The sequence below is a fragment of the Ilyonectria robusta genome (assembly GCF_021365365.1).
Source record: "Ilyonectria robusta strain PMI_751 chromosome Unknown BGZ61scaffold_8, whole genome shotgun sequence".
In the NCBI taxonomy this organism is placed as follows: Eukaryota; Fungi; Ascomycota; class Sordariomycetes; order Hypocreales; family Nectriaceae; genus Ilyonectria; species Ilyonectria robusta.
In genome coordinates this window covers 168,683-192,184 of record NW_025764442.1, presented here as the reverse complement: position 1 = coordinate 192,184, position 23,502 = coordinate 168,683, and the positions used below count along the sequence as shown (strand labels likewise).

Genomic DNA, 23,502 nt, shown 5'->3' with positions numbered 1-23,502 from the left:
CGGCCCGTTAAGTTACAGGGTAAACTTGGGAGACGGGCGATGTCCATCATGCCAGCCAATTAGACGTCGCCGATTTTCAGCCTGCAGCCATCATCAAAGTCATTCGGCGTACTCCTTCGGGTGCTGCGTGCCGGTTGAATCTGAGCATCATCAGCCGCTGATAAGATCAAATCGACTAAACAACAAATAGCGACTGGGTCCTAGGCATCGTCTTGGCATCCTCATCTTACACCACTACACATTCGTTGGCCAATCGCATCACAGTCCAACTCAGCGCCACCATGTCTTGTCCCGCTTGTTTTCAGGGCAGCATCCACGAGGGACAGCCGCGGGGAAAAGACATCAAGCTTCACGGGCTGGACGTCTACGTTACCGAGCCGGCCGATGGCAGACAGGCCAAGGCCATCATCGTCATTATTCCCGACGCTTTTGGCTGGGAATTCGTCAATTCTCGGCTCCTTGCTGATACGTACGCCGACAAAGGCGACTACAAGGTCTATCTTCCGGACTTTATGAACGGCCACCCCGCACCGATCTGGATGCTCGAGAGACTTGTTGCCGTCAACGAGACGGGAAACTATCTGATGAAGGCGTAAGGCGCTGTTTTGCCAAGACGACAAGTTTGTTTACTAAATAATTGCTAGATACCATATGGTCTGTGTCATCTGCGGGTTCGTCCCCTTTATGATGCGCAATAACATCGGCAAATCGTTCCCAGTCGTCAAAGGCTTCTTCGAGCAGCTTCGCAAGGAGGAGGGCGCCACTCTCCCCATCGGAGCCGCCGGGTTCTGCTGGGGCGGCAAGCATGCCATCCTCCTGGCCCAGGGCGCCGAAATCGAGGGCAAGCCGCTCATTGACGCAGGGTTTACGGGTCATCCCAGCTTCCTGGATCTCCCGGGCGACATTGAGAAGGTTACTATCCCCATCTCTATTGCTGTCGGCGACAAGGACAACCAGATCAAGGCGCCTCACTTGCCTAAGATCAAGGAGCTCCTCGAAGGGAAGCCCGAGGGCGCCAAGGGCGATATCCGCGTTTATGAGGATGCTACTCACGGGTTCGCGCTCCGTGCCGCTTTGGACATGGAGGACCTCGCCAAAAAGGCCGCTGAGGCTGAGGACCAGTGCATTTCGTGGTTCAACGCCCGCTTCAACCTCGGTTCATGACAAGTACTTTCTCCATTGGGGATGGAAGAAACCGGAATGAGGCAGCCCGGCGCAGGTATCCGTGGCTTAGTTGAATGTCGTTTGGTCAGGCGCAAGGACTTGTACATGCAGCGGTCTTTATGGACATCTTCAGTCATTTCTGGTTTAACAGTAATACCACCAGAGGATATATGTTGGGCACATTGGATGAAGTTGTAAAGTGTTCTATGAATGACTCGGTATTAATCCTCCCCGTAGCCAAAAGGGATTGATTTGTGGTGCTTGTCGAGGGCCGTGAAGAGGGTCGACAGGGACAAGCTTAGGCGTGCCTCCCGTCCTTGCCGGCTCCCCTTGCAACCACTGAAAGTCGCCATGATAGCCAAGGGCAAGAGTTCGTAACAAGACCCAATATTGACGAAATGTGAGCTTCACTCAAATCTAATATGATGTCAGGCGGCCGGGCCTTCGGCCTCGTCGCGTGCAGCATATGCGGTACAGATTGACAAATCCACAACAGCACAGGAAGTCCACGAGAATAACATCTTTCCGTATCAATATACCTACTTGATGACGGCGCTTTTATAGTATAATCTAGGTAGCTTAAGCGCGCTTCAGCCATGACAGTGGAAATGGGCGACTGCCTTCAGACACAAGAGCCCGAGAAAAGGATAAGCACGCAGGTCAGGCTCGGTGGCGTGCTTTGGCGTCACTTGGAGATATATTCGGGGCCCTTAGGCGTACAGACAGGCAGAGGTGGCTCTGGGCTTGGCTCTTGATCCCATACTATATGGATGCTCTGAACGCCCGTAATTGAATGGAGTGTGATGGCATATGATTGGCGCAGCCTCGCGGTATTCGGCCAAGAGTGAGGCTGTTGGGCTGTCAGGCTGTGGACTATCAGGCTCCTGATTGTCAGCCCTATCATGCAGGTCACCACATAGCCGCAAGGCAGACCAGCAGACGCAGCATCAACACATTGCTGTCTCAGCCCGTTCTTCCGTCTCGAGACATCGATTTTCGGTCTCACGATAGACACATAGTTTAGGCTCATACCCAAACTATGCATCAGGCGATTCGTCAGGCAACAAAAGACAACGGTCTAGAATCTCGGTTGAGCCATGTCCAATATCCCTCCCTTCGACCGCTCGCGCTCAAACAAGCGACAGAGATTGCAGGAGCCGCACATCTACGATGGAGCCTCAGTGGAGAATCCATGGGCAAACAACGTCCAGCCTTCGACGGCTCCCGAGACCGCCTCGACAGTCTCTTTGCCAAGCCCCCATTCCGCTGCGCGACCTTCAGGAAGAGCTGCCAACAGCGAAGCGATCATACAAGTGCCCCAAGCCTGGAGCAACTGGGACCACAACCCATTCGGTCCTGGTTTTGGGGGCATATTTCCTACACCACGTTCCCATGGATGGCCCGAAGGTCAACCAGGCTCATTCCCGGATTACAGAGCTCTCCGGGCGCCTAACGAGGCTCTCACTGGGGCCGGTTCTTATAGCGCCGCTACGATTGCCTTTGGCAGTCATGATCAAAGGTCTTACGGTGCAACCCCAGATACCTACTGCCATGAGATATTATGGCATGGCTGTGCCATATCACAGTCAACTGTCGACTACAACAACCCCAACTTCCAGCATAGGCTTCCGATCGCTGATAACCAGCTCAGTGGCTCTTGGGAGGTCTGCCCTCAATCTCAGATGGTGCCCAACCCTCCAAATCCTTCAATGTACGCCCTGAATTGCAGTTTGTCACCCGGCCCAGGGAGCTATCAAGAGTTTGGGGATCCCATCGGCGATGAGAGTGCCTTGAATGTCACCGTGACTGAATCGGATCTCATTTGCTTCGGCATGGTGAGTAAAAGTCTATCAAATGACTGCCGCGATCAAACGGTATTAAAACTCACTTCGTGCAGTTCGTAGGCATTCCAGGGACCTGCAAACGCCCTGCTCTGGCTGAAACATCAACCCATCCTATCAAGCTCGAAACTCCAGGGTCCTTCATTGGGACACAGGATCCTAACCTCAAGGGAGACGTGAGCCCTGATTCCACTTTTCTCACAACAGCCCTCCTGGAGGAATCAGCCCTCGAGCTTCAAATTAATTGTACAGTGTTGATAAATCCACCCAAGTTGATGCGCAACAGCAAGCTTCTCCGCGTATCAGGCCTCACATCACAGTGCTCTCTGGATATTATTCTCTATGGGCCAATCGAGCTTTCAAAACACATTTGCACCTTTATAGAAGAATGCAACGAATATCTTGAAGACCACTGCAAGTTATACCTTCAGGACCCGCTTGGCTGCGATCGAAATGTGCGATACTACAACCCGCACAGACTACCCCCGTTGGATCCGAAATGCATCCAGTTCACGTTTGATCTGGCACACAAACAACAGAGCCTCATAGAACTTGAAGACATCGGACCGCGGCCGGAGTTACTGGAAATCCTGAACTCCCAGGAGGACTTACCGGAAGCACTGCAGCCGCCTGCAATAGCGACGCCGCTGGAGAGGTATGTCCAGGCTGAAACTCTCCGACTTGCAATACCTCTGATATCTGACATGGTTGTTAGACATCAAAAACAGGCCTTGACCTTTATGTTGCGAAGAGAACAGGGCTGGGCATTTGATGGGGCCAGACCAGACATATGGGAAGCGGTAGAAAGCGGACAAGAGCATTGGTACGGCTCCTTGCGTTGCTACTCGTGATTTTCCAAGTGACTGACATCTTGAAAGCTTTATAAACCGAATATCAGGCGCCCGCCAGATGGATGAGCCACCAACGTTCTATGGAGGAATCATTGCGGATCCGATGGGCCTTGGGAAAACGCTCACCATGATCTCTCTCCTCGCCTCGGATGCGCACCATTCGACGTTCAGTGATGCGTCTGGGAATTCCGGGGTCCTTGGAGAGGAGTCTTGTGGACTGACATTAATTATTGTCCCACCACCTTGTACGTGTGTCTGACATAGTTTCTTCAGACGCTGAGAGGCTAATGAATGTTCAGTGCTGGGCACCTGGGAGGAAGAACTCTCGACGTGAGTGGCATTGCCCTGACTATAGCCCTGCGACAAGGTTTCCTTGAGCATCCAGTGCTGACAGCAATTGTAGCCATGTTGTCCCATCCAAGCTACCGTGGCGCTTGCACCATGGCAAATCTCGCCTCACAGACCCCTCAGAGCTCCAGAACACAGCGATTGTGCTTACCACTTATCACACAGTGTCTATAGAGTGGCGAAACTGGAGCGACCTCGAGTCTTCCTTGCTGTTCACAACCAGATGGAAACGAGTGGTGTTAGATGAAGGTATGGTATCACTAACTGGAGCACTAATAGTGGATGTTGACCTGGATAGCACACTTCATCCGCAATAGCGAATCGCAAATGGCGCGAGCCGTGTGCGCTCTCGACTCCGTCTCACGCTGGGCTGTCACCGGCACTCCCATTCAGAATCACCTCAACGACCTGGCAGCACTTCTCAAGTTCCTCAACGTCTACCCCTACAACGACAAACGTGTATTCGATGTGGATATCTCGCATCTGTGGAAAACGGACAACGCCGACGAGGCCGTAAAGAGACTGAAGCGTTTGGCGGGCTGCCTTCTCCTCCGCCGGCCGAAAGGGACCATCGAACTACCAGCGAGGCACGACCGGGCCTGCTATGTCGAGTTCCAACCTCGAGAACGAGAGTTCTATGACCAGGTCAAGTCACAGGCGATTGCGCGGTTCGATGAGGCGCTTATCCAAGGCAACCCGGAACCAAGAACGTTGTCTTTTGTGAGCGTCTTGCAGCAAATCGAGGCTATGAGAATGGTCTGCAATCTTGGACTTCTCTACCCTAGTAGACACACTTCGTCTAGTATGACAGGAAAGATGTCCGAAGTAGACGACTGGCAGAATACTGCACAGCGTGCGTTCAGCCTCCGTTTCGAGATGGGCAGTCTCCAGTGTCACTATTGCCCCTATACTGTCGACGCGGGCTACAATCCTCTCAGCGATACAGAGTCCACAAAGCCTCTCTTTACCCAATGCATGAGGCTCATCTGCTCGAGCTGCATGCAAGGGCTGTCACACAAGACCCAGGCGCTGGGATGTGGGCATAACCCGCCGTGTCCTATGGCTACTGTATCAATAAGCACGGCGAGTTTGGAGGAGTCGCCCCTTCAGATCTCACTCAGCAACGTTGTGGGATCTGCATACCTTCCTACAAAGGTGAAGGCTCTAATCGAGGACCTACAGACATTGCCTGGAGATGTCAAGTGGTACGTAAAGTCTCCTGGTGTATGGCATGGCTCCGGTACTTAATTAATGCTAGTGTCGTGTTCTCAACTTGGAGGATGACGCTCGACGTGGTTGAGTCAGGGCTCAAGCAAGCAGGCATTCCCGGACTCCGATTCGACGGCAAGGTCCCGCAAAAGGACAGACAAGGAGTTGTTGAGCGGTTCCGCAATGATCCCGCCATTCGTGTATTGCTATTGACTCTCTCATGCGGAGCAGTTGGGTAAATAAAATAGCGGATGTCCTGATGGCCGCTGTTCAATTTGCTGACTAGAGCCAAACGCAGGTTAACGCTGACTGTTGCGTCACGGGCATACCTGATGGAACCGCACTGGTAGGTGGAAGTAAGAGAACCTCTTAGCACAGTTATGCTCACAGTACTGCACAGGAACCCGACTCTTGAAGAGCAGGCACTCGCGAGAATCCACAGAATCGGACAAAAGCGAGAAGTGACAACACTGCGATTCTACGTGAGGGACTCATTCGAAGAGGTAGGACCCCAAACCACCAAGAACGTCTATAAGCAGTCTGGTCTAATGTTTTATCTTGAACAGAATGTCGTCAAGAATCAGCAGTTCAAGAAGGACCTTGCGGGCATTCTGCTTGCGCCAAGCGGGGCTGCTATCGACAACATGCAACATTTGGAGGTAGGTACTATCACAGAGCTACAGTGGAATTTTACTTGACTTTTTTTGCAGCGACTTCGGGCACTCATTTAGTTGTCTCCTTTACTGGCCTTTGAGTCAGGGCATATTGCTGCTCCGCCGCCGAGGCTTGGCCGTAGCTCGCAAATGCTAGCGTGGAGAGCTTCAAGGTCGCCGGCATGTTCTGCGGTACCAAAACCGGGCTCAATTTCTACGGTTAAAGGGATATCATACAGTAAGGTGAGAGGGGTGGCACATCACGAAAGGGCTCAGCCAGAATCGTCAGTTGCGGACATCCGGGAGGATAATAGCTACCAACTTTCTGCCGATCAACTTCGTGCATGTTACAGAGTCTATGCCTCCAGTTCTCATCGACAGCGATTGTTATTTCGAGACTGGATAAAATTACTCACTAAGCGGCGAAATGTTTCATCTTGCGCCGGACCGTGTCTTGTACACCAACTGCATACGGTGGCACCGTAGGCAAGGTGCGCAAAAGTGCAACAATAAAAATCGCAAAGCGCATATTGCGAATTGCAGCCTCTATAATTATAGCGCTTTGGCCACTAAATTTATAGGGCTCTATTCACTATAGCCACCTATAATATATAATACTTCTTCTAGTGGCTATGGTGGGCAGAGCCTGTGGGATATATCTTTAGCAGCCAACCTTCTACAAGAGAAGATTGAACTACAGCTGGCTGCTAAAGATATAGCTTGCAGGCTGTAGCTACTGCCATATTATAGTAGGCTGCTGTAAGTAGAGCTCCATAAACATAGAGGCTGTAGCCCTCTATGTTTAAGCTTATAATTTGTAATTTTGCAATTTCCGATTTTTTTTGGTTGCACTTTTGCGCACCTTGCCAAAGGAGCCGCCGCAACTGCACGCTTTCAACCCTGGGACGGATCGGATGACACCTTGCGGACAAATGGAAAAAGAAAACGTCGCAGTGCCACAGCATCACTCACTGGTGTGCCTTGCTGCGGACGGTGGCTATGCTGATATGGCCCAAATGAGTGCTCGACAGAATCAAGTACCCATCCGTCTTGCACCAGAAGCGCAAGAGAAATCTCCTCTCTTCAATGCGCAGAGGAGAAGTGTCAATATATCTGTTCTTGAAGCATCCTATATGACGGCAAGGACAGCGTTGAACCGAAATGCCGCTCTCCGCGCGAGTCTCGCCCGCAGCCCAGCGGGTCATCCACGACGCCTTCACCGACCTCAGCCGTACCATTTCAGAAAAGGACAGGGCAGACTTTGCCGACACGACATTGGAAAATGTGATCAAGGCTGCTCATGAGATCGAGAACCAGCTCGCCGCGCGCCAATTGCTGCGGAACATGAAGCGCCTGGTGCCGTTATTCACCGGCCTGGGCTACTACGCGAAGTCGATCGAGGTTGTCTGCAATGGCACACCATATCTGCCTTGGATATGGGCGCCAATCAAACTAATCCTCAAGGTACGTACTAATTTACTAGATTGCCAAGATCGCCAGAAACACTTGAGCGCTGGCGATGGTACTGGAAACTTGCAGCTGATCGAGTACGGTTCCTAGGTTTCATCTGACTGTGTCAACGCATTTGAGAAGATCATAACGGCGTACGCTCGGATAGCAGAGCCTCTAGCCAGATTCAAGATTCTCCACCAAACATACTCAAAGAACATGGAAGTCCAACAGACACTCGCTGTTTTTTACTCGGACATTCTCAGGTTCCACAAGGAGGCATACAAGTTCGTGCGAAGGGGCAGTAGGTCAACAATCGGCCATGTGTTCGACGGGAGCTAATGTATCGCAGGCTGGGAAGTATTCTTCATGACTTCCTGGGGCCGCTTCCAACGTCGGTTCGACGGCATCATTGACGACCTCAAAGCACACGAAAACCTTGTCGATAAGACCGCCAGCGTAGTGGGACTCGACGAGGCGCGGAAGATGAGGGAGGATCTGGTCGCCCTGAGACAAGAGTCGCTTGACAAAGTCACCAAGGAAGAAGAGGAGCGCACGGCGGCTCAATACGTCGCCATCGTCGGCTGGCTAAAAATGGACGACGCCGAACAAGTCAGAATCTTCGATTCCGTATTAGAGGAACCCCAGAAATATTCCGGGACCTGCGATTGGATATATGGCCAAAGCCAGATGTCGGCGTGGATGAGATGTACCCAGGAGTCACCATTCCTCGTTCTTCACGGTCATCCAGGAACCGGGAAAAGTGTGCTCGCCACTCAAATCACCACGTTTCTTAGGTCCTCGGGAAACTCGCTGGTCGTTTCCCATATTTGCACATACACGCAGGCGGCATCGACCGAGTATGACCAGATCCTACGGTCGATCCTCTTACAATTGGTTCGATCCGACACAGACCTAGTGGCTTACATCTTCGAAGAGTTCATCTTCAAAAAGAAGAGTGTCACTTCGCAAGCCCTCGAGCGTCTTATCCTAGAAGTTATCGATGCGGTTTCCAACAACCCCTCACAGACGAAGTGTGTCCACATCATCGTGGACGGGCTTGATGAGTGTGACAAGGAAAAGCAACCGAAGATCATCAATTTCCTCGAACGTATGGTAACCGTCGGTATCAACTCGACCTCAACAATCTGCAAGATTCTTGTCTCGACTCACATGCCGCCAACAGTAGCCAAGAAATTGAAGCAGAAGCACGTGGTGTCACTCTCCAACGAGAAGCAGGCCTTGGGGAAGGCCATCGCAAACTATGCCGCCCAGAGGCTTGGTGCGCTGCGGACGCGATGGTTTCAGATGGGGATTACGGATGCCGAACTCAAAGAACTTGAGACTCGACTGACCAAAAAAGCTGACGGTTTGTTATGATAGAACCCTACCCACGAGGTATAAACTAACCGAACTATAGGGATGTTTCTTTGGGCCCGACTGGTCCTGGAGTACCTTACAACCAACATGTTCGTCAAGAAAGCCGAAGTCATGGACGCCGTTGACACTCTCCCTCGCAAGCTGAGTGAATTGAAAGTCTCCTTATCAGCGGCTTCCTGTGGATGTTGGACTAACACTATGCAGCTACGGACAGATCCTCGCGCAACTCATTTCCCATTTCGACAAACGCTCGGTCGCTCGCCTTCAGTCAATATTTGGCTGGATTGCTTTCGCCAAGCGGCCCCTCCGAAAAGCTGAGCTTCGCTCTGCCCTCTCATATTCTGCTGAAGCGGAGGATGTCAACGTCGATGAGCTAGCTCCGAACTACTTGTTCGATATGTGTGCACCGCTCATTGAAGAGCGCAGTGACTCAACGTTTGCTTTCATCCATGCCTCGGTGAAAGAGTAGGTATACTGCGCCCATCTCACGAGTTCGCCGCTCATGTTGATAGATTTCTCCAAAGTCCTGAGAGCAACACTATCCTAGACGAGTTCAGCGCAGTACGCGAGCAAGGGCTCGCCATCGCATCGTGTTTATTGTCAGGGCTTCAAGTTTTCCAGCCCGCGTACCCGGAACAAGCCCGTTTTCTCCGAGTGCTTCGGGGCTTTCACGGCCTGCATGTGTACGCCTCAGAATACTGGGTAGAGTATCTACTGTATATTGCCGCCTCTAATAATGGGCTCGACACCAGCACGAGATTCTTCATTCGGTCGCACGAGCTTTCCATTGCATTGAACTCACTACACTCAACAGAGGACCAAGAGTTCGATCGGAAAACGTTGGACGACTAGTTTATCCACATTGAGAACCATCCTAAAATCTGGAATGCAGCAGGCATCATTGCATCACAACGGGCAGGAAGGACCACCAAAGGTGATGAACGAAACGGTAAATGTCGCCCCCAAATGTCCATCCACTCAGCTTCCATACTGATCACCACAATGGGCTTCAGATAGTCTCAGCGAGGTCAAGGGTCTATCTACACTATTGCATAATTACCAGCACACAGTCCAGGCGCTGCTCAAACTGTGGAGCTTTCCGGGAGTCAGTATTCAGCATCTCGAAAAGTTCAAGCAAGACTTCCGCTCCACAGCCTTCACTTGCAGGTTCTGGTCCTGTCCACTCACTGGCACTGGGTTCGAGGGTGAAGCTCTTCGGGATAGCCACGAACGGGCGCATGCCCCTCGTATGCCATGCAGCATATCGGGTTGCCAGTACCCTCCGTTCACCTCCGCACAGGCTTTGAAAAATCACCTCGTCAAGTATCACGACCAGGGTGTCCCCAAAATACGGATCAGGTCGCCACAGAACTCCAGTGATATTTCGGTTCCTAGCCAAACACGTCGTCGCCAGGAGGTTATTGGTGGAAGAACGACAAAAGATAGACTTTTGGGAACCATTGCTGAGACTTCCGGTCAGGCTCAACAAGCTCAACGAGGCCGGCCACCTGCGGTTGGCCATCATGAGCCTCATATAAGTCAATCTCACTTCCCATCGCGAACCCCATCAGTCGGTCTTAGTCTCGACTTGGATCAATCCATTTACCCCAAGGTAAATAAAGCCTTGGAGCGCTTTTGCCAGGCGCGTGACTTGGATCAATACCCTCACCCCCTGGCAAATCCTAAGTTGGACCGCTTTAGCGACGCGGGTAACAGTTTCCTTACCCCCCAGCTACCCTCCTCACTGCCTCCGACCACCAGCTCCGATACCACACTGCCTTACGAGACTCAGGTGCAACCCACCTACCTGCCTCCTAACCTCAACGACGGTGAAATCTCAATATTCCCCACCTCTAGCGGTCAGGTAGATCACTTTAAAGTTCGCTTGTTCGATCAATCTACACTCAAGCCAAGTGACATCAACAGCGTGATGTCCCCGCGGGCCCCTTACTCTCCGGTCCCTCCTCATCTAGTGCCTGCTCCAAAGAGCGTGAATCATCCTAGCACCGATGAAAATGCCGAAGTTACCGATGCCAAGCAGATGACAAGAAGAGTAACACCTGGTGGTAACGAGTCAGACGTCTACTTGGCACACCATGGCAACTTGGTACGGGCACACCTCGGGGCCATTGGCTATGAAGTGCAGAGACAATCATTACAAGAGATCATGGTAGATATTCCCATGAGCCCCGACCAGTATTTGAACATCGCTGCCGAGCTCCGGAAAATTAACGTGAATATGACGAAGATCGACAACGCACTAAGCAACTGGTACGCGATTACGCGTGATGATCAGCGTGCCAAAATGTTTTTCAGAACGGTAAGCCTCGGAAAATATCCCCCACTAGGTGGCATTAGCTGACTTTGATAGAAATCGCGCATTAGGAAGCAGTTTGTAGCCGGAGGGATGCTTAATACAACCAGGCCCTTCTTCAGCATGGGGGCGCGTGAAATTGCCGAATCTCGGGAGTTGCTTGAGGGTATGGCCAAGGACCTAGCTATCGGTTATGAGCGCTAGATGATGAAGGCAAACAGCCAACAGGGTGATTTTCAGAAACTAAATGTCCCGGAGCAGCATGAACAAGAGCTGTGGCAACAGAGGAGCAAGATTCGCTGTTTTCACTTTTCCCCAAAAGCCCATTTGAGTACCGCTATCCCAGAGTTTTAAGAATGGTTCCTCACCTAGCTGTATTGAGAGTATCTTGGATATTTAGTGTGTTTTTCTGGGCAGGAGTTGGCAATATAATAACTCACACCAATATTCAGGGTCTTCGCTACTAATTGGGGGCAGATGCATGCTTGAGCGACGAGCGTAATTGACTCGATGTACACCCATGCGGCTCGTCCACCTAACTTTAGATTCATAACATAACACGCCACTTGGCTGGCGCGGAGCATGGAGACTCGGGATAGAGACTCGGTATGCACGGCGTGGGGATTAGACGGATGCTCTGCGCAAGCCGAGCGTCCTCCGTGGTTCCTCCCGCGCCGATTTCTAGGAATAGTACGAGCGTGTGGTTGTCGATGCGGAGCGCAACAGACATCCCAAGGCGGCCATGTTAATCTACCTTGAGGACGATCCGGTTGTCGCTAAGACCTTCTACATCTTGGCCCCATGGGCTCAGTCTTCTAAGTATTGACTGAACTCGTAACTCTCTTTGGTCACTTCTCCAATGTTTCGGATGGCCCAGTAGATCAAAAATGAAACCAGGAAGGAGAAGAAGAGGTACAACTATAAGTCAGAGTTGTGGTGGTATGAAGGTCGTCATGAACCGTCGCACTCAATCTACCAGGATGGCAAAAAGAAAGTCTCGCGTTTGCTCACAATCGTATTTATAGGAATAGCCCGATGCGGGGGTCGAACCCGCAACCTTGAGATTGCGTACTCGTAAGAGTCTCACGCTCTACCGATTGAGCTAACCGGGCGTGACTCGTATTTGATGGAAGACAAGACGTTCGAATTTTTCATGAAGAGCCTGGTTGTGGATTTGGTGGGTTCACCTTGTGGATGTTTGGTGTGGTGGGGTGGGGTGGTTGCTTTCTAGCCTGTGGATCCTATTTGGGCTGGTATAAGTTTGGAAAACTGGAGTCCAGTCGAGTTCTAACTTTTCACAATGAAGTAGGACTTAGGTACTCTTCACTCATGACATTACAATTATCTCATAACATGTCTATATACTCGTTCAGCCATTCATCTCATTGCACTTAGACGGCCGTGGCAGTAGCCGAAGTCGAAGCCAAGCCGGTAGAGCAGACACATCCCTGGCCAGAAATGCTGGTCACCGGGGGCGCATTGCAAGTGGCCTCGGTGGTCCACGAAGCGTAGGTCGAGGTGGGCTCGATGTGGACCTGCTTGGCCTTGACGAGCACGGGGATGATCTGGCCGGTGGACAGCTTGAAGGCGCGGTGGTTGAGCGTCGTCAACAGCTTGCTGATCTCACCAGAGTGGCTGGTGATGCTGATCCAGGTGGCGTCGTCGCTGGTGAAGACGTCGTCGAGGACGTCCTTGCTACGGGCCAGCTGGTGCTCGGTGGTCTCACCCTCAATGCCAGTCCACAGCTGGTCGCGGTCGGCGAAGCCCTTCTCGAAGCGGAGCCCGGGGCTCAGGCTGGCGATGTACGTCTTGTTGGAGCGGTGGTCGCACGTGTGGATGCTGATGCTCTCGCGGAACGACTCCTTGACGACGGGCAGGAAGCGGTGCGAGCGCGGGAGGGCCAGGTTGGCGAAGGTCTCGCGCGCGGTGATGACGCAGCGGGCCAGCGGCGACGTGTAGTACGACTCGAAGTAGGGCATGCCGTGCTCCTCGAAGCGGGACTGGAAGTAGGCGTTGGCCTTGTAGGCCTCCGCCAGGCCGGCGTTGGTCAGGACAGCATCCTCCCAGTGCGCGGTGCCATTGCCGGTTTGCTCAGACCAGTAGCACTGCGAAGTGTCAGTAGTCTAGAGACAAATATGTTTGAACAGGAAAGACTCACGTTCCAGGCAGGAGTGCCGTAGTAGGTCTCAGCAGCGTTGTGCCAGCCCTCACCGTGACGACCCATGATGAGCACCTTGTACTGGGTGTCCTTGGGCGCCTTGCGGTTAAGCTGGTCGACATACTTCTCGAAGCGCTCCCACTGGGTCTTGTAACCCTTGGGCCAATCGGCCTTGGTGGGCTTCTGGCCCTTCCGCTTGATGGTCTTGCGCTTGGGATCGCTGGTGTAGGTGCGGTTCAAGAGGCCAAAGTTCCAGTCGGCCTGGGGTTGTCAGCTCAAGCCGTGCGATTGATCAATGACGAAGTCAACTTACGTAGTCAAAGGCAGCCGCGTCGGTGGTAGTGTTGTCCTGCATGAAGAAGCCCTCGACCGACGAGTACTCGATCTCCCGGTTCTTGGCGATTTTCCAGTCGGCCATGACGGCGGGCGTCAGGGCCAGGACGGAGGAGACGACGGAGAACTTCATCTTGAGGAGGGGCTTTTGGCTTGAAGATGCTGGGTGAGAGGTAGATGGCACAAGACAGACGGCATTGTGGTGACGGCGTGGATGTATTTGTATTCATTCATCCATGGTCTCCCACCCGCGTGGGTTCGATCGCCGTTCCTACGTCAAGGTCCCATCCCATGGCAATCGTCAGGGATCATTCTAGGTCCCCGGAAATCCCGACCACATGGACGGGTCCGATTCAAGGTTTAAAGCGTGCGTCCCACCGAACGGCGCAGTCCAGGCAGCGCAAAGATTCTTCCGCGATGGGAGCATTTGGTGTTGAGGGGAGAAATCCTGGGGGCGTGGGCCAATCGATCGGGAACGTGACGGCCCCCAGGACCAGGGGGTGGAGATCCGCCAGGGATCCAGCAGCGCAGCACCGCCGGGGCCTTCGGTGAGAGCTTCGCGACAAGGCCCGGAGATGAAGCCTCGGGGGCTAGATCAGAAAGCGAAAAAGAGGCCGGTCATGATGCGGACGTACGCGGCGGATGGGGACTGTTGGGGCTCGATTGAGTTAAAGGGCTGGATAACGGCGCAACGTGGGCGACTAGTAGGGCGACTATAGGTGCGCAATCAGCCTGGTTCAGAGGAGGTGTATTCGCGTCTCGCGTGCTAGACCCCGTCTATTTATTTAGCCCAGACCTTTCCTTCTGATGTAAGACAGAAAGAATCCAATCGAACAATTAACCTCAGAAGCCACCATTTATTTACACGTGAAAGCCACGCTGCCAGATAGTCGGTGAAAGACCCAATGCGACTATGGCGCGCAGCAACCGACTCCATGATTTAGTCTCCATCCATCGTGCGCCCGCCAGGCACGCGCCAATCAGATCATCATCTGTCCATAAAACGAAATTGTTAGGCCGCCCAGCGCAGCGACACGCGCCCCCTAATTAACCACCTACGTACTCCCGTAGCTCCGTACCAACCTCCATAATCGTAGTTAGCTATCGCGAAAGCTCTCCTTTGAGCCTCATCACCTTTGTTTGCCGAGCCACGTGGACAGAGCCTTTTGATCCCGATCCCAATCACCACACTCACTCACTCTCTCTCAATCCGCAATGTCGTCAGCAGACATTGACCCCGCCAACTCCACCGAGGGCCTCGTGCTGGAAGGCGACCCCGCGCCCGAGCTCGTCGAGGGCCGCATCTGGGTCGACGGCTGCTTCGACTTTTTCCACCACGGTGAGTTTGCGTGCTCTCGCTGGATGAAGCATCGCGGCTGACACGTCTAGGCCATGCTGGTGCCATTGTTCAGGCCCGCCAGCTGGGCACCGAGCTCTATGCCGGCGTCCACTCCGACGAGGAGATCCTCGCCAACAAGGGCCCTACCGTCATGACGCTTGAAGAACGGTGATTACGCCCTCTCCTAGCTCCCGAGTCGTGTCTATTCCAGGTTTTCGTCCTTGCCAAGTGGTAAGAGACACAAACAACCTAGCGAAATAACTTCACAACCACCCACAACACCAACGTCCCACTTACTAACCACCACAGCCTCGCCGCAACCAACGCCTGCAGATGGGTCACCCGGTCCGTCGGGTCGGCGCCCTACGTCACCTACCTGCCGTACATCTCGCACTACGGCTGCAAATACGTCGTCCACGGCGACGACATCACGTCCGACAGCGACGGCAACGACTGCTACCGCTTCGTCAAGGAGGCCGGCCGCTTCAAGGTCGTCAAGCGCTCGCCCGGCATCTCCACCACCGACCTCGTCGGCCGCATGCTGCTGTGCACCCGCACGCACTTCATCAAGTCGCTCGAGCGGAAGCTCGCCGGCGCTGAGGGCGACGGCACCGATGACGAGCGCAGCGTCCAGGCCGCCGCCATGATGGAGCGCATGCGCCTCTACGCCACCGACGCCTCCGGCCTAGCCCCCGGCGCCGACGTCTGGTTCTGGTCCGCCTCGGGCCCGGCCAAGGCTGCCGACACGGAGGAGGAGAAGGGTTCCTTCCGTCAGCTGATCGAGGGTCCCGGCCCCAAGCCCGGCCAGCGTGTCGTGTATGTCGATGGTGGCTTCGATCTCTTCTCCAGCGGCCATATTGAGTTTCTGCGTCGTGTCGTCATCGAGGAGGAGGAGCTGGCGCGCGCCGATGGCTGGTACTCGGAGCAGAACGTCAACGAGCGCAAGGGCAAGGGTGAGGACTATCCCCCAGCGTATGTCGTCGTCGGCGTCCACGAGGACTATGTCATCAACCAGTGGAAGGGCGTCAACTACCCCATCATGAACACCTTCGAGCGTGGTCTCTGCGTCCTCCAGTGCAAGGTAAGCAAGCACCCCCTTCACTCACCTTCACGACTAACACCCACAGTACATCAACGCCGTCGTCTTCGGCGCCCCCTTCACGCCCACCAAGACATACCTCACGTCGCTCCCGCGGGGCACTCCCGACGCCGTCTACCACGGCCCGACGTCCTTCATGCCGCTGACGTACGACCCGTACACAGCGCCCAAGGCCATGGGCATCTACCGGGAAATCGGCGAGCACGCCTTCTCGGAAGTCAACGCCGGCGAGATCGTGCAGCGCATCATGAAGAGCCGCGACATGTACGAGGCGCGCCAGCGGGCCAAGGGCATGAAGGCCGAGGTCGAGAGCGCCGCGCGCGAGCGCGAGTTGATGGAGGAGGAGCAGCGCAAGCGGGAAGCTGATCGGTCGTGAAGAGCCGGGCTTACGGCGCGTGTGTTGGCGGCGGTGGTAATGTGGCGTGGCATCATCCTTACGTATCTGCCGGGCTGGGATGAGTAGTTAAGAGGTCTTCAACAGGCCGCCCGGCTCAAGACGGATATACAGATAGACAAAAGCAACAGCAACAGCAACGAATGACGCAATCTTTGTTCGAACAAGACGATTTTGGCTGGTCACGATGTGAGAAGTCAGGTGTCAGCACTGGGGAGCCAATTCTAGTTAACTTGAGGAACGTGCTTGACGAACTAAGACCCTAACTCGGGTCATTCATAAGAAATTAGACCTTCCTACTGGTAGTTCTTAATTTTTTGACTTGTCACGAGACACCGTATTCTTTACAATGCCGCAATCCCAACAATGACACTCAAAACACAACCACCAATGATTCATCACGGCCAAAAACGCACGCCCCTCAACAATCCAACCTCTCATCTCCCCTTGACACATCAGATCGGCGATACTCCATGCAGGTTTGCATGCGGTGCGACCATCCCCGCCCCCGAGTCTAGGGTAGCTCGCGCGCGGCGGAACCGAGGGGCATGACCTCATAGCTAAAGCCGTCGCCGCGCGTTTTGGGGCAGACAAGGCAATTCGCGGCTACCCACGGACCAAGGCCGCAATTCCGCCCCTTCAACTCAATGGCCAAGTCCCGGATCATATGAGGGAGATAATGGGCGTGGTGGATGGCCGGGAATCTTTTGACAAGTTTGGTAATCGTCCATGATAGGTCTGCCGGATACATTTTCGATTGGCGACGTCGCCGTGGGATTGGACAATGCCGCCCCGGGGTTCGTTGACGTCTCTCATCCCGGCATCGACAGGTCATCACCATGTTGAAGAGTCGGCCCGCGTCTGCATCTGAAATTCCGGATGCCATTTGTCCATCTTCGGACCTTCCGAATCTGTCACTGAGCCGTTACACTCTCAACTCATCCGTACATGCTTGTAAGGCGATGGGCGTGCTGCTGCGCGCCCTACAGCGGTGGGGCTTGTAGTCGGCATTGCTTCCGCACCGGCCGGGGCGCCCACCCACCCACAGCAGCCGCCCGTCGCCGGGTGAAGAGTCTTTGCCCGCCGTGCAAACGCAACACGCTGGCCCGGGTACACCTTGAGCAGCCACGAAACCCAGAAGCCGAGAGCAGGTGATGTGGAATGCCAATGCAAGATAACGCAGAGCTAATTCCCTGCCAGAACAACACACGGCTCTCTTCCTCAGCCGCCCAAACTTTCACACAACCACCACCCGCTGCCCGCAGAGTGGAGCCGCACGGAGACCCCAGCATTGTGGTCCCCCTCGATAGTGGCGGCGGAAGCGGTGGGCGAGTGGGTTTCGTGCTTTGTGCGCGCGGATGACTAGCTGGATCCTGTCGTTATCGACGCCGGCGCCGAGCGCGGCGCGGGCAGAGGCGGGATATCCGTTGCAAGCCTTTGTTGTCTCATCACCTGCCCCCGTCCCACTCGGCGGTTCGGTGTCAGGGAGAAGCGGAGCGAGTCAAGGGGTTTCGTTCGCTATAAAGTTACCTCTGGGACCCGGTGGCTGGCTGTCTTGGATCTTCTCTTGTTCTAGTCTCTCTGTATCCCGTGTTAGTGTGCTGCGCGTGCTTGTACAACTGCTAGAACTTTGCTTGCCATTGTTGACTGAGTCACCCTTCGACTCATCCACCATCGCCGCTTTCCACCACCACTAATTGACCATCCCATCATCACCATGGCTCCCTCCGCTGTCGAGACTCAGGATGTTGACCTGACTGCCGCCGCCATCCACAAGAAGGAAGCCGAGCCTGCCGTTGCCAACGGCCATTCCATTGCTCCCCTCGACGCCTCCAAGCTCACCTATACCTACACCACCAACCCCCGCACCGTCCCCGACGAGGCGACCGCCCATGCCGGCGATGAGACCATTGCGACCGACCACATGGTCCTCGCCTCGTGGAAGGCCTCTACCGGCTGGAGCAACCCCGAGCTGAAGCCCTACGGCCCCCTCAGCCTCATGCCCACCGCATCGGTTCTGCACTACGCCACCGAGTGCTTCGAGGGCCTCAAGGTCTTCCGTGGCTACGACGGCAAGCTGCGCATCTTCCGCCCGGACCGCAACGCCGCCCGTCTGCGAATGTCCTCTGCCCGCATCTCCCTTCCCGTCTTCGAACCCTCTGAGATTGAAAAGCTCATGATTGCCCTCCTTTCTGTCGACGGAACCAAGTGGCTTCCCAAGGACCGGGCTGGCAGCTTCCTGTACATCCGCCCGACCGTTATCGGCACTGCTCCTCAACTCGGTGTTGGCGCACCCAAGCAGGCTCTCCTTTACATCATTGTCACCTTCATGCCCCGCATGGACGCACCCCCCGGCGGCATGCGCCTGCACACCTCGCCCGAGGACATGGTGCGCGCCTGGGTCGGTGGATTTGGCTACGCCAAGGTTGGCGCCAACTATGGCCCCTCGTTGCTGGCCACGGCCGATGCTCGGAGCCGCGGGTTCCACCAGATCTTGTGGCTGTACGGCCAGCAAGGCGAGTGTACCGAGGCCGGAGCCAGCAACTTCTTTGTGGTCTGGAAGCGAAAGGATGGCAAGAAGGAAATCATCACTGCCCCTCTAGATGACAAGCTGATCCTGGATGGCGTTACTCGAAGGAGCTGCCTTGAGCTGTTCCGGGAGAGGCTGGGTAGTGATTATGAGATCACTGAGCGCAAGTACACCATCGACGAGGTCATTGAAGCTGATGCTGAGGGCCGACTTCTCGAGTCCTTCGCTGCTGGCACTGCTGTAAGTCTACCGTTTCCTGACATTAAACACACCAAACTAACTTGTTCTCAGTTCTTCATCTGCCCTGTCTCGCAGATCCACCACCGCGGCCAGAACATCGACATCCCCATGGGCCCTGAGGCTACCCCCGGCGAGGTCACTACCAAGGTCAAGGGCTGGCTCGGCGACATCATGTACGGTCGCGTGCAACACAAGTGGGGTGTCGTCATCCCTGAGAAGGAGTAAATATGGAACGAGACGAGGAAAAAACGCTGGTGGCCTAGAGGCTACCAACTTTGGAAGATTCATGGAACGGCGTTTGGGGCATTGAACTCACAAAAGGGTCCGGGCAGTCTTTGCCGAATTAAACTGACATGGGCCACGAGTGGCCAAGTAGCTGCAGTAGTAATGAGATATGAAAATAGAGAATTGCAGTTGATTGTTTATAGCAATCAAGATATACTCAGCTCGTGTCACTTGAAGTTAACTCCTCCCACACAAGATTATTGCATTGCCAAATCAGCTGGACCAAATTCATAACGCCCACAAGATTACATGACTCGGGTATCTCATTCATCAATCATGATTTGCATTAGTCTCATCGACTCGGCCTGGATCTTGGACTTGAACTCCTGGGAAGTGTTAGCCAGGACAGTCCCGCGGATCATTGACGTACCTTTTCCATGCTTCCTAGCAATTGGCACTGCTCTTTCACGATACTCTCAGCTTCCGCCTTAAACCGTTTGGCCATTTTTGCGGCGTCTTCATCGGCCTTGGTAGACCCTTGGTTTGCATCCCCCGTCAATGATTCCCAAGCATCCAGCTCAGCCTTGGCACATTCGTCCCACTCTGCTTTAAGTCGGTGCAGCTCTTCCTTTGTCGATGAAAATTCTTTTTTCAGGTTGGTCAGGTGATCGATGATCGATGCGTGGGGGAAGTTGTCCGAGTGGCACAGCGTCGCAGAGAGCGGGTAGGCAATGTTGGAGTAGAGGGCCTCGTTTTCCAAGAGGGTGGCCGACGACTCGCCCACGAAGCGAGAGATTCTCGACTGAATATCGGAATGAGCTTCGATGAGTTGAGCGGTAGCAGAAGCGTGAAGATTTGTGCCGGCTTGAGCAAATGACTCTACGTTTCTCAGTCAGCACGGGATTTCCGGAGTGTCAGCCAAACCCACCTCTCAGTTGCGTCACTGCATCAGAATCATGCTCTGGGGGTGAAATGGGTACCCGCTCATCGCGCCGAGATGATCCGAGATCAGCACCAAAGCAGGCCCGGAATTGCTGATAAATGTGATGGTGCGTCGGGGGCTTCGGCGAGGACGCGGGTGCTGGGGCTTCTGGACTGCGCAGTCGAGCTCGCAGGGTGGATGAGGAATTGACGTTGTCGGTCCACATAGTTGAGCTTGAACCAAGAACGCGATTGGAGTTTCCGTCCATGGCTGCGACGAGTTGGGTTGATGGTGAATTGGACGAGGCCGTGGTGGTGAGTATGAGATTATGAGAAGATGAGAGGAGAAGGTGAATGAGAAGTAGAATTAAGACGACGAAGAAGAGCAGGATCGGGAGGGAGACGCCTCGACCTGGAACGAGCGCATGGTTTGAAAAGTCGGCAGGAAATATGAGGCAGGTGCGGCGATGCTTGTGTTGGAAGGTACGACCCAGGCTGGCAGCTGGCAGCTGGCAGCTGCCCGTCGGTTCTTAGTCGGCGGTCAACCCATCACCAAATTTGGACCAAGAGACACGATCAAGCTTGCATCAAGCATGAAGCACGTTATCTATGTACTGTCAATGTTCAAAATGAACATATCTGGGCTTGTATAAATTATTGAACTTTCATTTTGGTGTTGGCACACGCCGATTAGATCCCAAGCCATCCTCATCCCAGTAATCCCACCAACGCCGTGTACATGACGACAACATCAACCAATATCAACCCTCGCAATACAGTATCGTATCCATCATTTCTTGCGCAGCCCAACCTTCTCCTCAATGACGGCCACGATGGTTTCCCAGCTGACCATGCCGCCCTCGCCGACATCTCCGCATGCCAACGCCTTCGACACAGGCCGGAGAACCTCGACCCAGCCATTCTCACCTCCCCATTCTTCCTCAAGGGTCTTGATTTGCTTGGCCGTAATTGGGTGCCTCCACATTGCGGTGTTCATGCTCGGAGCCACAACAATCTTCTTGATGGTGCCGCCGTCGACCGTTCCTGTGGCATCCCAGGCGCGGATCACCGACGTCAGCAAGTTGTCGCACATGCCGTTCACCATCTTGGCCATGGTATTGGCGCTTAGCGGCGCAATGACGAGAACGTCCGCCCACTTGCGAAGGTTGATGTGGAGGATAGGCGCGCCGCGCTTCCACGGCTTGGCCCACTCGGAGGAGTCCGTATACACGGCGTCGACGTTGGGCATGTAGTTGACGGCCGAGACGGTGGGCTGCTCGGCCGACTGGCCGGCAAGGAAATGCACCGCCGAGCCGGTGAGGATAATGCGGATGGACAAGTTCCTGTGCTCGCAAAGCCCGTCGATGATCTGGACCAGTTTAATGGTCGCTACAGACCCGCTTGCTGCCAGTAGCACATGGAGCTTGCCGTCATTTCGGCCCTGCTCGAGCATTTCGGCCGAGTTTCGCGTCAGTATATCATGGTGGGCATCGCGCCCGTGCTGGGTCTTGTGAAGCATGGCGACGAGAGTTTAATGTGTGATAGAAGTGGTGCAGCTGTGAGGTTCCAGTTACGACTGGGAGTGTTGCTGTTACTGGTGTTGTTGGTGATGGTAGCTGTCAAAAGCCCTCGGTGGAGTGGATGTAACTTGGATTGTGGGGGAGCTAGCTTATATAGCTTTTCCTGTTCAGCTCAACGAACTATGAACAAGTGAAGTTGCAATCGAATAAATTAATGCGAATGTTCAGCTGATGTAGCAGCTAGCTTGAAGGTAGAGAGCTTGGTAATAGAGTTCCACACGCTGATTGAGGGCGGATTGCAAGCAGCATTTAACCCCGCCAACATCCCCACGTCATCCGATGTCACCGATGAAGACCGACGAAGCGTCATGAGTGTGACCGATCATGACCGATTCTCGCAGTCGCACCTCCGCTTTCGTCGTCGCAATGGCCTGACGGCCTGACTGGCTAAAACTTTCCGTCCCGGTGCCTACGAAAGGATTGGTGGTTGCGCAGCTGTGAAACCTGCAAACTCGGCGCAGCAAGTTTGCAAACTGCAACGAGCTCGTGATGCGCAGCTGAACGACCGGCTGCGATGCCGGTGCCGTTTATTACCGGTCTCCCGCAGAACATGGCGCAGGTGTACAGGGTAGGCACGGAGCAGCGCAGGGTTTCGCTCAGGATTGGCCCTGTTTTGTGCCGAGACAGGTCCAGGGCAGCCACAGGTTCGCCACCGGTCAGCCACACCTGTGCTGTTCGTGCGTTGAATTAGCAAGCTGGCGATTGGTCATCAACCCGGCTCACCGACGCCACACCTCGCTCTTTCCCGGGGCGGCTTTGACATCACCCAATTCCTCTGCGGTCCGGCCTCGACAACTCTGAGTCTCGCACCATTCTCGCCATCCCAGATCCCCGAAAATGTTCACGCGAATAGTTGCTTCGGTGCGCGTGCCGATATCGCCCCGCTTCTCGTCCGTTACTGACCACTTTTGACCTCAGACGCTGCTCCGGGCATCCGCTCGGCCGGCCGCCTTTCGTGCCCCGGCTCATGCCCTCCGAGCCTCGCTCTCGCCCTTGGCACCGCTGTCGCCTCTGACGCCCTTCCAGGCTCGTCTCCTTTCGGACCAGACTCGCACGGCCATTGACAAGGCCGTGTCGTCTGCTCCCGTCGTCCTGTTCATGAAGGGCACCCCCGAGACGCCTCAGTGCGGATTTTCGCGCGCCGCCATCCAGATCCTCGGCATCCAGGGCGTCAACCCCGAAAAGTTCGCCGCCTTCAACGTCCTCGAGGACCCCGAACTGCGCGAGGGCATCAAGGAGTACTCGGACTGGCCCACGATCCCCCAGCTGTACGTCGACGGCGAGTTCGTCGGCGGCTGCGACATCCTCGTCTCGATGCACCAGGGCGGCGACCTGGCTAAGATGTTCGAGGAGAAGAAGGTACTCTTCGAGGGTGAGACCGAGGCCGAGAAGAAGGACTGAGGGGAAAACGGGATCGAGTGTATGATACGCTGAAATGTAATACGGACTTCACGAGATACCTCTGTACAGAAAC

At 54.5% G+C, this 23,502-nt stretch overlaps 9 protein-coding genes and 1 non-coding gene across 10 annotated transcripts; 6 read left to right on the top strand and 4 right to left on the bottom strand.

Annotated features, from left to right (window-relative positions):
• Positions 1-281: 281 nt before the first annotated feature.
• BGZ61DRAFT_493190 (Alpha/Beta hydrolase protein) lies at positions 282-1,164 on the top strand (the record flags this gene model as incomplete). The annotated part of the gene is made up of 2 exons (XM_046250616.1): positions 282-592; positions 645-1,164. The coding sequence occupies 2 exons, from the start codon at positions 282-284 to the stop codon at positions 1,162-1,164; spliced, it is 831 nt and encodes a 276-aa protein (XP_046105119.1).
• Positions 1,165-2,385: 1,221 nt separating this feature from the next.
• Positions 2,386-6,607, top strand: BGZ61DRAFT_418369 (SNF2 family N-terminal domain-containing protein). The gene is made up of 12 exons (XM_046243437.1): positions 2,386-2,999; positions 3,062-3,660; positions 3,721-3,828; positions 3,884-4,101; positions 4,156-4,186; positions 4,260-4,453; positions 4,503-5,409; positions 5,463-5,648; positions 5,712-5,759; positions 5,814-5,916; positions 5,980-6,072; positions 6,124-6,607. The coding sequence occupies exons 1-12, from the start codon at positions 2,847-2,849 to the stop codon at positions 6,142-6,144; spliced, it is 2,661 nt and encodes an 886-aa protein (XP_046105118.1). The 5' UTR covers positions 2,386-2,846; the 3' UTR covers positions 6,145-6,607.
• A 620-nt stretch (positions 6,608-7,227) lies between these two features.
• BGZ61DRAFT_575774 (uncharacterized protein) lies at positions 7,228-10,433 on the top strand (the record flags this gene model as incomplete). The annotated part of the gene is made up of 9 exons (XM_046256201.1): positions 7,228-7,530; positions 7,627-7,819; positions 7,868-8,884; positions 8,936-9,051; positions 9,110-9,294; positions 9,408-9,665; positions 9,712-9,863; positions 9,909-10,232; positions 10,291-10,433. The coding sequence occupies 9 exons, from the start codon at positions 7,228-7,230 to the stop codon at positions 10,431-10,433; spliced, it is 2,691 nt and encodes an 896-aa protein (XP_046105117.1).
• A 1,805-nt stretch (positions 10,434-12,238) lies between these two features.
• BGZ61DRAFT_t105 lies at positions 12,239-12,321 on the bottom strand. Its single transcript has one exon. It is a non-coding gene; the product is annotated as a tRNA-Lys (tRNA).
• Positions 12,322-12,600: 279 nt separating this feature from the next.
• BGZ61DRAFT_493187 (histidine phosphatase superfamily) lies at positions 12,601-13,833 on the bottom strand (the record flags this gene model as incomplete). Its single annotated transcript, XM_046250615.1, has 3 exons — positions 12,601-13,314; positions 13,368-13,628; positions 13,681-13,833. 3 exons carry the CDS (start codon positions 13,831-13,833, stop codon positions 12,601-12,603), a joined length of 1,128 nt encoding a protein of 375 aa, XP_046105116.1.
• A 943-nt stretch (positions 13,834-14,776) lies between these two features.
• Positions 14,777-16,831, top strand: BGZ61DRAFT_218357 (uncharacterized protein). Its single transcript, XM_046238069.1, has 4 exons — positions 14,777-15,039; positions 15,090-15,207; positions 15,349-16,120; positions 16,167-16,831. The coding sequence occupies exons 1-4, from the start codon at positions 14,916-14,918 to the stop codon at positions 16,512-16,514; spliced, it is 1,362 nt and encodes a 453-aa protein (XP_046105115.1). The 5' UTR covers positions 14,777-14,915; the 3' UTR covers positions 16,515-16,831.
• Positions 16,832-18,089: 1,258 nt separating this feature from the next.
• BGZ61DRAFT_449561 (aminotransferase) lies at positions 18,090-19,745 on the top strand. The gene is made up of 3 exons (XM_046245632.1): positions 18,090-18,113; positions 18,171-19,302; positions 19,354-19,745. Exons 2-3 carry the CDS (start codon positions 18,250-18,252, stop codon positions 19,525-19,527), a joined length of 1,227 nt encoding a protein of 408 aa, XP_046105114.1. The 5' UTR covers positions 18,090-18,113; positions 18,171-18,249; the 3' UTR covers positions 19,528-19,745.
• BGZ61DRAFT_449560 (uncharacterized protein) lies at positions 19,746-20,960 on the bottom strand. The gene is made up of 3 exons (XM_046245631.1): positions 20,456-20,960; positions 19,958-20,406; positions 19,746-19,913 (listed from the first exon to the last, which is right to left on the bottom strand). Exons 1-3 carry the CDS (start codon positions 20,715-20,717, stop codon positions 19,851-19,853), a joined length of 774 nt encoding a protein of 257 aa, XP_046105113.1. The 5' UTR covers positions 20,718-20,960; the 3' UTR covers positions 19,746-19,850.
• Positions 20,961-21,030: 70 nt separating this feature from the next.
• Positions 21,031-22,241, bottom strand: BGZ61DRAFT_449558 (flavoprotein). The gene has a single exon (XM_046245630.1). It carries the CDS (start codon positions 21,965-21,967, stop codon positions 21,239-21,241), a length of 729 nt encoding a protein of 242 aa, XP_046105112.1. The 5' UTR covers positions 21,968-22,241; the 3' UTR covers positions 21,031-21,238.
• Positions 22,242-22,723: 482 nt separating this feature from the next.
• Positions 22,724-23,483, top strand: BGZ61DRAFT_218303 (thioredoxin-like protein). The gene is made up of 2 exons (XM_046238068.1): positions 22,724-22,889; positions 22,947-23,483. Exons 1-2 carry the CDS (start codon positions 22,866-22,868, stop codon positions 23,427-23,429), a joined length of 507 nt encoding a protein of 168 aa, XP_046105111.1. The 5' UTR covers positions 22,724-22,865; the 3' UTR covers positions 23,430-23,483.
• Positions 23,484-23,502: the final 19 nt, after the last annotated feature.

What these genes read in the sequence shown, in the direction of transcription:
- BGZ61DRAFT_418369 (XM_046243437.1), top strand. Translation starts at nt 2,847, where the DNA reads ATGGTGCCCAACCCTCCAAATCCTTCAATGTACGCCCTGAATTGCAGT. An exon ending in GAAAGCGGACAAGAGCATTG is followed by an intron (nt 3,829 to 3,883) that starts GTACGGCTCCTT and finishes ACATCTTGAAAG; the next exon opens with CTTTATAAACCGAATATCAG. An exon ending in ACAACATGCAACATTTGGAG is followed by an intron (nt 6,073 to 6,123) that starts GTAGGTACTATC and finishes CTTTTTTTGCAG; the next exon opens with CGACTTCGGGCACTCATTTA.
- BGZ61DRAFT_218357 (XM_046238069.1), top strand. Translation starts at nt 14,916, where the DNA reads ATGTCGTCAGCAGACATTGACCCCGCCAACTCCACCGAGGGCCTCGTG. An exon ending in CTTCGACTTTTTCCACCACG is followed by an intron (nt 15,040 to 15,089) that starts GTGAGTTTGCGT and finishes TGACACGTCTAG; the next exon opens with GCCATGCTGGTGCCATTGTT. An exon ending in GTCATGACGCTTGAAGAACG is followed by an intron (nt 15,208 to 15,348) that starts GTGATTACGCCC and finishes TAACCACCACAG; the next exon opens with CCTCGCCGCAACCAACGCCT.
- BGZ61DRAFT_449561 (XM_046245632.1), top strand. Translation starts at nt 18,250, where the DNA reads ATGGCTCCCTCCGCTGTCGAGACTCAGGATGTTGACCTGACTGCCGCC. An exon ending in CCTTCGCTGCTGGCACTGCT is followed by an intron (nt 19,303 to 19,353) that starts GTAAGTCTACCG and finishes ACTTGTTCTCAG; the next exon opens with TTCTTCATCTGCCCTGTCTC.
- BGZ61DRAFT_449560 (XM_046245631.1), bottom strand. Translation starts at nt 20,717, where the DNA reads ATGGACGGAAACTCCAATCGCGTTCTTGGTTCAAGCTCAACTATGTGG. An exon ending in TGCAGTGACGCAACTGAGAG is followed by an intron (nt 20,407 to 20,455) that starts GTGGGTTTGGCT and finishes TGAGAAACGTAG; the next exon opens with AGTCATTTGCTCAAGCCGGC. An exon ending in TGCTAGGAAGCATGGAAAAG is followed by an intron (nt 19,914 to 19,957) that starts GTACGTCAATGA and finishes AACACTTCCCAG; the next exon opens with GAGTTCAAGTCCAAGATCCA.
- BGZ61DRAFT_449558 (XM_046245630.1), bottom strand. Translation starts at nt 21,967, where the DNA reads ATGCTTCACAAGACCCAGCACGGGCGCGATGCCCACCATGATATACTG.
- BGZ61DRAFT_218303 (XM_046238068.1), top strand. Translation starts at nt 22,866, where the DNA reads ATGTTCACGCGAATAGTTGCTTCG. An exon ending in TCACGCGAATAGTTGCTTCG is followed by an intron (nt 22,890 to 22,946) that starts GTGCGCGTGCCG and finishes TTTTGACCTCAG; the next exon opens with ACGCTGCTCCGGGCATCCGC.